Raw genomic sequence first — 13,647 nt, forward strand, 5'->3', positions numbered from 1 at the left:
AGATCACGCGTGCTCTATTTGGCAATTGAACCGGCAGTGATTTCAAGAAAAACACAATCTGCTGTGAATACTATCCATGGGAATAGTGTATACATTATAATTATAATGTATACTGTATAATTATATAATGTATACATTATATTCAGTATGTGTGTCTGTGTGTGTGCGTGTGTCTGTGTGTGTGTGTGTGTGTGTGTGTGTGTGTGTGTGTAATATGATATAATAATATATTATATAATAATAATATGATAATGATGAATCTGGGTTAATTTTCTGTATGAAGCTCATAAGTGAATGGAAAAAAATAAGGGTTTTACTGTATCATGTTACCATACTGTATGTTCCACAGGGGTGGAACATACAGTAGGGGTGGAACATACTTATACCTTGACCTCAGCTTGAACCATTTTATTGTGGTACTTAATACTGTACACTGCTACTGTAGAGTAGGGTAGGGTTTGGAGTAAAAGCTTGAGAAATGACCCAGGGCAAGTGTGACCCAAGTCTGATATAGAGTAATGAGAACGGAGTTGTAATCTCTTCCCTGGGGAGAACCCGGGGTAATAGTCTTGAATAATGTATGACCTTGACTTTGGAATTCACCCTTTTGTTTAAGCTCTCCTGCACATGTTATTGTTTCCTTTGCTATTGTTGATGTCATATTGAATGTCTTTATGTGTACAGAAATAATAATGATAATAATAATAATAATAATAATAATAACAACAACAATAGGAGCAATAATAATTATAATCATAATCACAATTACTACTACTACTACTATACCTACCACCACTACCACTACTACTACTATTACTACTACTACCACCACTACCACTACTACTACTATTACTACTACTATACCTACCACCACTACCACTACTACTACTATTACTACTACTACCACCACTACCACTACTACTACTATTACTACTACTATACCTACCACCACTACCACTACTACTACTATTACTACTACTACTACTACCACCACTACCACTACTACTACTACTACAACTACAACTACTACTACTACTACTACTACTACTACTACTACTATTACAACTACTACTACTTCTACTACTACTACTACTACTACCTCTACTACTACTACTACTACTACTACTACTACTACTACTACTACTACTACTACTACTACTACCTCTACTACTACTACTACTACTACCTCTACCACTACTACTACTACTACTACTACTACCACTACTACTACTACTTCTACTACTACTATTACTACTACTACTACTACTACTACCACTACTACTACTACTTCTACTACTACTATTACTACTACCACTACTACTACTACTAGTACTACCACTAGTAGTACGACTACTACTACTACTACTACTTATACTACTACTTATACTACTATACTACTACTACTACTACTATTACTACTACTACTACTACTATTACTACTACTACTTCTACTACTTCTAATACTACTACGAAGAAACACAGTTTTACCTGTGCCTTGGTAGAACTTGGTGCAATTGCCGTACTTGATGTCTTCCTGTCTCATGTCGAACTGCGGCAGAGCGATCTCGTCCATCTGAACAGGGTCTGACTGCCACATAAACACCAGGTCGTTGGTGGTGTAGCCAACTGTGAGACCACAACGACAACAACAGACATTAGACCAACATTCTAAGCACATGATACCAATACACTACACGAACATCACACAAGCATCTAACACATAGGACCTGAGGGACATAATGTGATGACTACAGTGAAATATCTTCCCCTTTCTAACTCTACAGGAATAATGAAGACAGTATACAGTAGAAACAGAAACAGGAGTGTCTTTTTCCACAGATCGAAGTCCCCACAGACACGCTGTTAACCACAGTAGCCACTAACAAAGCCTATGAAGGGAGGGAGGAGAGGGAGAGGGAGAGAGAGAGAGAGAGAGAGGGAGGGAAGGTGGGAGAGAGAGAGAGAGAGAGAGAGGGAGGGAGGGAAGGAGAGAGAGAGAGAGAGAGAGAGAGAGAGAGAGAGAGAGAGAGAGAGAGAGAAAGCGTTGTGTGTGTACAGAATGTACAGAATCAGTCAGGGTTAGGTAATACCGTGTGTGTGTGTGTGTGTGTGTGTGTGTGTATACAGTATGTGTGTACATTGAAGACCCATCTCTTCAGATGACTACAAGACCTCTTCATCCCCACTACCCCCCTTTACAAGTTTCTCTACTGTAAAATATATATATATAAAATAAATTTAAAAAAAAGTAAAATTCTTCCTTCTTCTAGCATTGTGACTGCCAATAGCCCCTGATCTTCGCATAGATACCTTTTTCTTATGATGACTGATGGATAGATGATTCACTTACTTAGACAAATGTATTTGTTGTAAGTCGCTTTGGATAAAGACGTCTGCTAAATGGCATAAATGTAAAATGTAAATGTGTAGGAGGTGCGTTGACATGTTTACGTACAGCTCTCCAGCTGCATCTTGCAGAGTTGTGTGTCCATGGGAAACAGAGTGAGGTCCAGCGGGCAGGAGAGAGTCACAGACAACCTGCAGACACACATCAGACATGTTTGTGTCAGTGTGTGAGTGGGTGAGTGGGTGTGTGAGTGGGTGAGTGGGTGAGTGAGTGAGTGAGTGAGTGAGTGAGTGAGTGAGTGAGTGAGTGAGTGAGTGCGCTGATATGAAAACTCACAGATCTGAGAACTGGGGTGAAAAGCTGCATGGCATATGGATACAGTACGCGGTGTTCGCTCGTGCCCATCCTGTTATTTCAGGTCAGTGGAGATGCAGGGAAGAGGAGGAGGAGAGCGGGCCGCTTACAACTATTGAGATGTGGCCCTGAACTGTACGCACGTGTAGTAGCTGTTTGCTGTATGTACTGTATATGCTATATAGGCTCGCTGTATGTTTTTGTCAGAGGTACCTCCATGAACTCTAGACAATGTGTGTGAACGTGTATGCATGTGTGCACTCATGTGTTTAAGTGTGTGTGTGTGTGTGTGTGTGTGTGTGTGTGTGCTCGGAAGAAACTTAATTGCATGTGCAGCCAGTAATGATAGTGCTGTGCAAGGGAAAAGTGTTTCTGTATGTGTGTGTGTGTGTGTGTGTGTGTGTTTTTGTGTGTTTTTGTGTGTGCTAGGACACCAGAAGAAGCTTTACTGCATGTGGAGCAGCCAGTAATGATAGTGCTGTGTAAGGGAAATGTGTGTGTGTGTGTGTGTGTGTGTGTGTGTAACCCCCTTCCATGCACATGCCCACACACCTCATGCTGATGAGCACATCTCCGTTGCGGAAGATAAACAGGAGGATGTTGTCCGTCGTGACGTCGTGGAAGTTAGCATGTTTCTCGTTAGCGAAGAACAGGTCTGGTTTCCATAGGCACTGGAACATCTTGGGATCCACCGTCAACGCTTCACTCTTAAAGTCTGCTGGGAGGCGGAGCCTAGGGTCGTTCCACCGCTGACGAAGGAAGATATTTATCCGGTAGTCCTGTAACAACCAATCACAGATCAGCAAGGGGGAAAAAAAACATTAACTTGTCATTACTGACCTTTCTTTTACTGTGCATTGATTTGACATTTAGTGCTATTCTGACACTGCTCAAGTGAGCGCTATTGAATGTTATAGTCATAAAACTAGGAAAAATATGAAAATTAGCCTGTGGTGGCTATACAGTAGCTATGTAATGGATGTTAGCCTGTGTAGGCAGTAGCTACTGAAATTATAATCAACATTAGCCTCTGTAGTGGTTGCAGCTAAATTAACCTTAGTCTGTAGCAGCTATGGGTAGTTTATGAAAAGTCAAATTCCAATTGACACACTATGACATTCTGCCTTAAAACATACTGAGCAGGCTAATGTTGTTAGCATGGGGAACTCACCATTGTTGTCTCCTGGATAGAGCCAAAGCTGTTGATGAAGATATTCACTTTATCTTCCACTGGAATACCTGACACACACACAGACACACACACACACACACACATCCACACACACAGACACACAAACACACAAACAAATTGCAGCAAACATGGATTATCCTAATGCCCCATGCCGTAGTCAAACCACTGTCCTCCGTGCCCCTAGCAAGCCCGCTTGATCCAAAACTTAATTCCCTTTGATGAGATTTGATGGGCTTGGAAGGTCGAAGGTCATTGAACTAACCCATCTGTTTGGGTGAACACAACCTCGTGCGTCATGATACTAAGCCCCTAAAGAGGACACACCTATCCAATGGCCTCAGGTCAGGGCAGCAGGTCAAAAATGTTGCGGTGAGAAAATTGTATGCTATTTTCCTTCTTTCTGATGTGATTATATTGTCTGGCCAGCATTAGCAAGTGATGACGGTTTTATGATTTGGCCAGCATTAGTCTGTCCGAGCGGTTGCCAGTGCAAGACTGGTCAGGGCGGTCATGTCATCGTTCCGCTCGGCTCTGCGTGACACTAAAGAACATATGTCCGTCGCTCCCAGCACCTGCAGCTGGCTAATTTACCAAGAGGACTCCTCCTGTCCCAACACTTACACAACCCACTTCTCTACACACGTCATGCGAATGGTATTGACCAAGAGACACACAATCTATACAATCTACACAAAATGGAGGACGGTATTAACCAACACAACTTACCTCAACACATACACTGAAGGCTGTGTTTTGGTTTGTATCATGCTGTATGTGTTGACGTGCGTTGTGTTGGTTAATACCATACTCCATTTTGTATGTATAGGTTGTGTCAATACCATTAACTTCATTATGACATAACCTTCAAACACAATGACTTATGGAATGACATATGTACTTAGAGTGTCATTCCAATGGAACTTGATTCACATAGAAAACCAGGACACGAAACATACAAGGAGGTTACAAATAAAAACACATGTTTTTTTATCACAAAAATAAGTAAATATCGTAAACCAACCTTTAAAGTTTGGTCTGATCCTGGCATCATAAGTGACCATCAGGCGGTTCAGGATGTTACTGGTTGAGTTTGCAGGGACCTGGGCGATTTCCTCTGGAGACAGCTGCCTACAGGATCAAACATTACAATAACGTTGTATTAACCTTGACAAAAAAATCAACCAACGTTTAAGGATAACATCACAGAAAGCCTCAATAAACACCAATCAAACAGTATGATAAGCTCGAGATTAAGATGATATCATTACGATTATATTGGTCCAAAACAAACACTAACTAATCAAACATTTGTTTTTCTACTTGTTTATTACAGACGTAAACAGAAAAGTGACATGGAATTAATAGAAAGTATAAACATTCTGCAGGAGAGAATACAAACCCTAAATGGTTTATGAGAGAATGCCCCCATAAGAAATGACATTATAGTAACACTGAAACATTAAAAAAGAAGAAAAGGTTCAATCTAGAACTAAAAAGTGTTCTTCAGCTGTCCCATGGAGGTGAACCCTTTGAAGAACCCTTTCTCTATGTAGAACCTTTTCTTGGTTCCATGTAGAACCCTTTCCACTGAGAGTCCTATATAGAACCCATCCAGTTCCACATGGAACCCAAAAAGGTTCTTCCTTAGGCATCGCCGAAAAAAGAACCCTTCTGGAACCTGTTATAATCATAATGACAATAACAATTACAGTAAGAGTGTTGTGCTGTAGGCTGTTGTTAGGGGAGGCTGGTGGAGGGAAAGAAAATCGGGGGGGGGGGCGGGCTTATTGGAATGCATGGGATGGAATTAGGAATGGTCTTCAAACACTGGGGTCACATGGAACCTGCTTACGAAGGACAGATGACTTGCTTCCCCTTCTTCCCCTTCCCTTTGGATTTCCCCTCCTTGGCCTCAGTCTGCTCCGTCCACTGCAGCAACAGCAACATCAGCAGCCACGCTGCCTGCCTCATTCTCTCTGACTGGAGGTGGACACAAAAACAACATGTACTGGATGAGTACCATTTCTCAGTCCATCCCAGGCATTACAATGGGCCCCGTCCTCCAATTTCAACCTCCACCAGCCTCCACTGGTACATACTGTACAGTCAGTGGGGGGGTGGAATCCACAGAAAACCTGGTTCCAGGGAGTGAACTAGGTGGTGTTCAAACACAACTAATCATTTTGGCATTCGAGTTGCCCCTGGACCCACCAGGGTTCCCCTAGTCTCCAACGTTCCCCTTGAATTCATACAATCTTCTCCACCGCATACAGCAGAGTTCTACACATGATGGTACTTATACACACATACTGCAATGTACTTAGATATATATGATTCGATCCACTGTAAAAAGCTAAAGGCTACAGAAACATATTGTATGTATACACACAGTTAAACAGTAATCAGATACATGTAAATACACATACAGGATCAACACCAGAGGGCTATTGGTGTGTGTATAAAATGGTCTCTGCTTGGCTGACTGCTCCCTTTAATGCAATTCACCACTCAGTCCCAACCCAAACATTATAACGGTGTGGATTGGCATATCTTAGAGCAGCGCAGCAGGCTCATATCCTTGTACTTGACATTGTACTCTCAGCTAAATATCCTAAACACGCAGAGGGAGAACTGTGCTCGTGAGCCCACGGTAACGGCAGGGGGAACAGTAGGCTACACGCCGTGTCACGCAACTTCGTGCCCCGCAGTCCACGGGACCGTTAATCAGCTGAGGGTGTCATGGGGGAGGGAGGGGGGAGAGGGAGAGGGAGAGAGGGAGAGGGAGAGGGAGAGAGACGACAGGGGGACTGCGGCTATGCAGAGAAACGCATTAATTCTGTTGGCGAATGACAGCCAATACAATACACACTGTACCGTTACCGCTGTCTAGAACAAAAACTCTATCAACTCTCGTCTCCCAGTCAAACCTATCCATGCAACCCGCGGCAGCATCATGACAGAGGATGACAGATGATGGATTGACTGCGGCTAAAACCTGTCAACTACAGAGCATAATGTTTGCCTTTTGCCTTACCTTCAAGCGCGCTGGGTGAAATGTTATTATCGGATCCAATACATTGGCGTTAGAGCGCAGTCATCCCGGCTCTGTCTCCTCGCGTGTCCTGTCACTAAGTTCGCCTCAGCGCCCGCCCGCCTTCCTGCATGCGTGCACGACGAGGATGGATTTGACGTGTGTGTGTAGGAAAGTGAGAGTGTGTGAGTGTGTGTGTGTGTGCACCTGCTCTTCTTCTACATGCGCAGTAGCGCGAGCGCGTTTGGAAAAAACACCGTCAGCATCGCGTCGCTGCGCGAGCGCAGTAATAAGTCGGTGTAACACGCGTAGAAAAAAGCATCATATAACACACACACACACACACACACACACACACACACACACACACACACACACACTTGTATAAGAAATTATTTGTTTTAACCCTCCGGTTAAGTTGCGGGTCAAATTTCATATATATAAATATAAATTTGTATATCACTGAAATTCTATTGAACTTTATTTTCTCAATAACCCTAACCCTAACCCTTTATCCTATCCTCTAGGTAGGGATAATGAACTTATACAATAAATTACACTGTTTACTTTGGTTACATAGATGATGTTCTGGGTCAATTTGAATCTCTCTCTCCCTCATATCTACACACACACACATACACTCACACGTGTATGCGCATCTATACACATGTGCACACACACACACACACACACACACACACACACACACACACACACACACACACACACACACACACACACACACACACACTGTGAAAGGAGGACTAGGTCATTTAGGACAGTCCTGGAGTGATTCAGAGGGAGACCAAGAACAGTGGTTGGATAACAGTGGCAACAGTGGCATATTCAATACTCTATTGTTGCATCCTCCTTTTGTGTCCTTGATTCCTTTCCTACATTTGTACTGAGAACTGGTCACATTTCATACAATGCTTTCCAAATATTGCCTACACCTATCCTGACTCATCCGATCAGTGCAAGCAAACGGGAGGAGACCAACAGAGGAAGCCACTATTGAGATGCACCCAGCATGAGCCCACAGAAGCAGAACAGAAGATATTATGTTCAGAACTGTTTCCTCTGTCGAGAGTGAAAGCTTGCCTGCTGCCCCAAGGGCGCAACCTGCTGCTCTTATTATTTGTGCAAAACACCAGAAATAATACTGAATATATATTAGGGCTGGATTTACTGGTAGTGAAATTCAACATAGCCCTGGTAATAATAGTGAACATTAATAGTGAACATAGGTCTTATATACTGGTAATAATAGTGAACATAGGTCATATACTAGTAATAATAGTGAACATAGCTCTTATATACTGGTAATAATAGTAAACAAAGGTCTTATTTACTGGTAATGATAGTGAACAAAGGTCTTATATACTAGTAATAATAGTGAACATAGGTCTTATTTACTGGTAATAATAGTGAACATAGGTCTTATACCAGCTCTGGGTATACTGGTATAGCTCTGTCTGGATATATGCAATACTAGGAATACAATATCTCTGGATATACAGTATACAACATTGGTTACATTGTGTACATGTAGCCAATGTTGTATTAGCTGTATTAGACTGAATGGATAGAAGACTGATACAACACTAATATGAATGAATATGCTTCTGCCAATAAGACTGTATACTTAAGTGTTTATTGTTGACATTTGCTCTGTTTTACAAAATGTATTTCCACAATTATTTTGTCTTTTCATTACAAGAGAGACCATTGCGTCGTTGAGGTGAATCAAAAGCCCTCCACTCCTTCACTGTCCTCTAGTGGTTCAACCGACACTGTGCCAGTTCTGCTTTGTACTCGTCTAAACCACAAGACTAGAGGGTTATATATACTCATATATACTCATAGCTCTGGATATATACAACAATACAACTTAGCTCTGGATAAACAACAACAATACTAAACTCTGGATATATACAGCAATACGACTAAATTATGGATAAACAATCATAGACTAATGAGACTCTGGATATATACAACACTGTTAATATGACTGAATAAAGCTCTGGATAAAACACTTGAATCAAGAATGAAGACGTATACAGTGTAACGTCTCGCCCTGCTCCTTAGTTTATGTATGTCTTTGTTTGTTTTGTCCTGCTTTGCCTACCCCCTTCCTGGATTATTTGCCTACCCATTGACTGCCTACCTGTGTACCGAACATTTATGAAAGGAAAGACTATCAGATTTTTGTTTCGGATTTAGGTTTTTGTCTGCATGTCATGCATTTGAGTCCTCTGCCTAAGTACAACACTCATTACATACAGTATACAACACTGATAATAAGACTGATTATTGCTCTGAATATAAGACACATCCAATATTGGCAAAAAGATGAAATAATTCAATATATATTTAGCTTTTCTCTGTTTGATACAATTGACACAGATATTCTGCTCGGGGATGACCACTATCGATCAGTCAACCCCACAATTTGAGGTTCCTCCATCACACAGGATTTGCTGTGGTTAGGACCAGACCCACACTCAAGGAGGAGGTCAAATACACTACTTTTCAATCTGCATGTAGGATGCATCTTGATGGGAAACCACATCATGTCAGACTGTCTTGATTGAGCTTCTTTTGGGACTTAGGTGTGCATAGAGTCAGTGAAGAGTAATCCCAAATCCAAAACCCTGCGTAGAGAGGCTCAGTGAATGTGGTGTGGAAGGTGTACAGGTGGGTCATTATGTCAGAGGAGACACTGTAGAAGGACAGAGTGCCAGCCGGCCAGTCCAGATACACTCCAACTCTGCGGGAGGTGGGGGCAGATATTCTAGTCCTCCTCCCATTGTGCCAGACAAAGTAATAGTTATCAGAACACTCCAGACTCCAGGAATTTTCATTGTACCCCAACAAACAATGATCAATTCCTCCTCTCCTGCTGATTCCTTTATATGTCACTCCTACAGAAGCCAACCTACTCCACTTTGCCTCCCAGTAGCAACGTCCAGTCAGACTCTCTCTACACAGCACCTGTTGGCAGTCCAAAAATCTCTCTGGGTGATCAGGATACAGCTGTTGCTCTCCTACCCCTGTCACCGTTCTGTTAGCCCCAGACAGAAAGAGCTCTCTGTGAACGGTGTTTGGGTCCAGTGTGAGGTCATAAACATGCACTGGGGAAACAAAGACAAATACAATCAACAACGATACGTAATTGTTATATTATATATTGTGATACTTCTTTTACATATATTAAGCCTAGTCCTGGACTAAATCACACTTCCAATGGAGAATCTCCATTGAAGATGTCTTTTAGTCCAGGATTAGGCTTAATCTCCATCTGGGAACCAGCTCATTGTGTTTACAATATTGAATTTGTTTTCACAGCAAACAAGACTTACATCTCTTGAACAACCAATGTTTTCCTCCAGGCTTAAAACTGAAAAGCACATGAAAAGGAAGAAATTACAGAAAATCTAGTAAAAACTGTGTAAAAACTGTGTACCAGTAATGTTTTTACCTGATGGTTTTTAGTGCATGACTGGACTCCCTCAGCCCAGCAGAGAGCAGCTCCACTCCCAAGTCTCCTGGGTGGTTGTGGCTCAGATCCAACTCTTTCAAGTATGAGGGGTTGGACCTCAGAGCGGAAGCTAAAGATGCACATCCTTTCTCTGTGACTCCACAAAATGACAATCTGTGGGAACAGATTCACATTCATATTCAGATTTAGTTTTACATACTCTCGAAATGTTCTCTCTGCAGGTATAAACCAAAGACAGAAGGTCATACATAGTTGTACAGTGTTGCATTGAGATACAATTGAGATATTGAGATGGTCCCACACAAGATCTCAACAATCATCTACAGCCCGAATGTACTGACGTTAATGTCTCCAGTTTGCAGTGTGGACTCCCCAATCCATCAGAGAGCAGCTTCACTCCTGAATCCTGCAGGTTGTTGTCACTCAGGTCCAGCTCTCTCAGGTATGAAGAGTTTAAACTGAGAGCTGAGGCCAACACTTTGCAGCTTCTCTCTGTGAGATAACAGTTACTCAACCTAAATGTAAAAAGACGAAAAGCAAATTGGCTGTCAGGAATACAGAACTACATGTGATGAAACAACAAAACGGCACCCAAGTCCAGTATTCCCAACCTCAATATCTCCAGTTTGCAGTGTGGACTCCCCAATCCAGCAGACAGCAGCTTCACTCCTGAATCCTGCAGGTCATTGTCACTCAGGTCCAGCTCTCTCAGGTGGGAGCTGTCTGAGCTCAAAGCTGAGGCCAGCTCTTTACAGGATCTCTCTGTGAGGTTACATTGACCTAGCCTTGATAAAGAAATATAACAATATGTTCTCAAACCAATTGTATAACTTGTATTTGTGTGAATCAACCAAGAAATTGTTGATTATAGGATATTCATCAAATAACTTTCAGTTGAATAACTCACAGAGCTGTTCTACAGACTTTGACCACTGGTAGCAGCCTCTTAAGACCCTCCTCTGATCTGGAGTATTTGTTCAGGTCAAACACGTCTAACTCCTCTTTTGAAGTCAGCAACACGAAGACCAGAGCTGACCACTGTGTAGGTGAGAGTATTGATTTCGAAAGACCTCCTGAACTCAAGTAGCTTTGGATCTCCTCCACTAGAGAATGGTCATTCATCTCATTCAGGCAGTGGAACAGATTGATGCACCTCTCTGGAGAAGGAGTTGTCCTGATCTTTTCTTTGATGTACTCAATTGTTTTCTCATTGGTCTGTGAGCTGCTTCCTGTCTGTGTCAGAATGCTTCGTAAGACAGTCTGATTGGACTCCAGTGAGAGGCCCAGAAGGAAGCGTAGGAACAGGTCCAAGTGTCCATTACAACTCTCTAAAGCCTTGTCCACTGCATTCTTGTGTAAGTCAGTTGGTGCTTGCAGGAGTGATCTCATGAGTTTGAAAAACCAATGCTGGTTCACCAGTGGATTTTGGCCAGTTTTCTTGAATGTGAGAAACACATATAAAGCAGCCAAGAACTCCTGAATGCTCAGATGCACAAAGCAGTACACCTTTGCCTGGTACAGCCCAGACTCCTCTCGGAAGATCTGTGTACAGACTCCTGAGGACACTGATGCTTCTTCAACATCAATGCCACACTCTCTCAAGTCTTCTTCATAGAAGATCGTATTGCCTTTTTCCAGTTGTGTGAAGGCCAGTTTCCCCAGTGACAGAATTATCTCTTCATCCCAGAGTGGATCCCTGTCATGGTCTTCCAGATATTTCAGTTTTTTCTGTTTGGTCTGAAACACCAGGAAGTGTGTGTACATTTGAGTCAGAGTCGTGGGCATTTCTCCACCTTCCGTTGCACTCAACAGTCTCTCGAGAACTGAAGCAGATATCCAACAGAACAGTGGTATGTGGCACATGATGAAGAGGATCCTTGATGACTTCATGTGTGTGACAATTCTGCAAGCCAGGTTGTCATCACTGATTCTCTTCCTGAAGTACTCAACCTTCTGTGGGTCATTGAACCCTCGAACCTCTGTCACCTGGTCCACACACTCAGGAGGGATCTGATTGGCTGCTGCTGGTCTGGATGTTATCCAGAGGAGAGCAGAGGGAAGCAGATTCCCCTTGATGAGGTTTGTCAGCAGAACGTCCACTGAGGTTGACTTTGTGACATCACAGCAGCTCTCATTGTTCTTGAAGTCAAGAGGAAGTCGACACTCATCCAGACCATCAAAGATAAACAACACTTTGTACTTGTCAAAGTCAGAGATTCCTGATTGTTTTATTTCAATGAAGAAATGAGCAAGAAGTTCATTGAAACTGAGATTTTTCTCTTTCATTAAGTTAAGTTGCCGAAAAGGAAGTGGAAATATGAATTGGATATCCTGGTGTTCTTTTCCCTCAGCCCAGTCCAGAATAGACTTCTGCACAGAAACTGTTTTTCCAATGCCAGCAACCCCATTTGTCAGCATAATTCTGATTGGTGTGTCTTGCCCAGGTACGGATTTAAAGAAGTCATTACATTTGATTGGCATCTCTTGTGTGGCTGGTCTCCTGGATGACATCTCAATCTGCCTCACCTCATGTTCATTATTGACTTCCCCTCTTCCACCCTCTACGATGTAGTGGTCTATGTAGATGTTGTTGAGAAGTGTTGGGTTTCCTTGTTTAGCTATTCCCTCAAACACACACTGGCACTTCTTCTTCAGGCTGGATTTGAGGTTATCTTGGCATACCAGAGCAACCTCATCTGCATCTGCAAGTCATACACAACACATTCATATTCATGGATCATAATATTTAATTAAAATCTGTTTATATTTTAGTTGGAGGATATAACACTTGCAATCAAATTGTTCGGTGTAGAAATCGTGAGTCTTGCAGCCAAACTATACCAGATGCTGTCACGGCAACGTAACGTCTCTGTAACATGACCCAGAACTCAGGTTGAGCTACAGTATGAAACATGCTAGACCAGCGTTTCCCAACCGCTGTGCCGCGGCACACTAGTGTGCCGTGAGAGATCGTTGGGTGTGCCGTGAGAAATTATCCAATTTCACTTTTTTTTTTTAAATTAACATTTATTAATTATTATCTGCAAATAAAATGCCATTGTCGAGTGTCTGTGCTGTAATATAGTGACTGGCAGAGTAATGTAATATTCGTCCGGGTGGCAGCAGGTAGCTAATTGCCTCGTTCCTTCTTAGAGACAAGAGTATTAGTGACGCCGTCGCTTCAAAACAAGCCGATGGCGTGAAAACACAGAGAAACAGGC

At 42.4% G+C, this 13,647-nt stretch overlaps 2 protein-coding genes across 2 annotated transcripts in view; both read right to left on the reverse strand.

Moving 5' to 3' along the window:
- LOC310821029 (glycine receptor subunit beta-like) overlaps positions 1–6,181 on the reverse strand; it is a gene marked incomplete at both ends in the record, with an annotated part of 10,268 nt that extends 4,087 nt beyond the window's left edge. The window contains 7 exons of the mRNA XM_083692873.1: positions 1,489–1,626; positions 2,456–2,538; positions 3,254–3,480; positions 3,873–3,940; positions 4,915–5,021; positions 5,746–5,873; positions 6,146–6,181. Of these exons, the coding sequence (XP_083548999.1) occupies positions 1,489–1,626; positions 2,456–2,538; positions 3,254–3,480; positions 3,873–3,940; positions 4,915–5,021; positions 5,746–5,873; positions 6,146–6,181 (787 nt within the window). The remainder of the gene's footprint in view (positions 1–1,488; positions 1,627–2,455; positions 2,539–3,253; positions 3,481–3,872; positions 3,941–4,914; positions 5,022–5,745; positions 5,874–6,145) is intronic.
- Positions 6,182–9,288: 3,107 nt separating this feature from the next.
- LOC310821059 (NLR family CARD domain-containing protein 3-like) lies at positions 9,289–12,742 on the reverse strand. Its single transcript, XM_083692909.1, has 6 exons — positions 11,334–12,742; positions 11,038–11,211; positions 10,768–10,941; positions 10,406–10,579; positions 10,287–10,324; positions 9,289–10,058 (listed from the first exon to the last, which is right to left on the reverse strand). The coding sequence occupies exons 1-6, from the start codon at positions 12,710–12,712 to the stop codon at positions 9,496–9,498; spliced, it is 2,502 nt and encodes an 833-aa protein (XP_083549035.1). The 5' UTR covers positions 12,713–12,742; the 3' UTR covers positions 9,289–9,495.
- Between the last annotated feature and the right edge of the window lie 905 nt (positions 12,743–13,647).

Source organism: Argentina silus (genome assembly GCF_951799395.1).
Source record: "Argentina silus genome assembly, chromosome: 21".
Taxonomy (NCBI): Eukaryota; Metazoa; Chordata; class Actinopteri; order Argentiniformes; family Argentinidae; genus Argentina; species Argentina silus.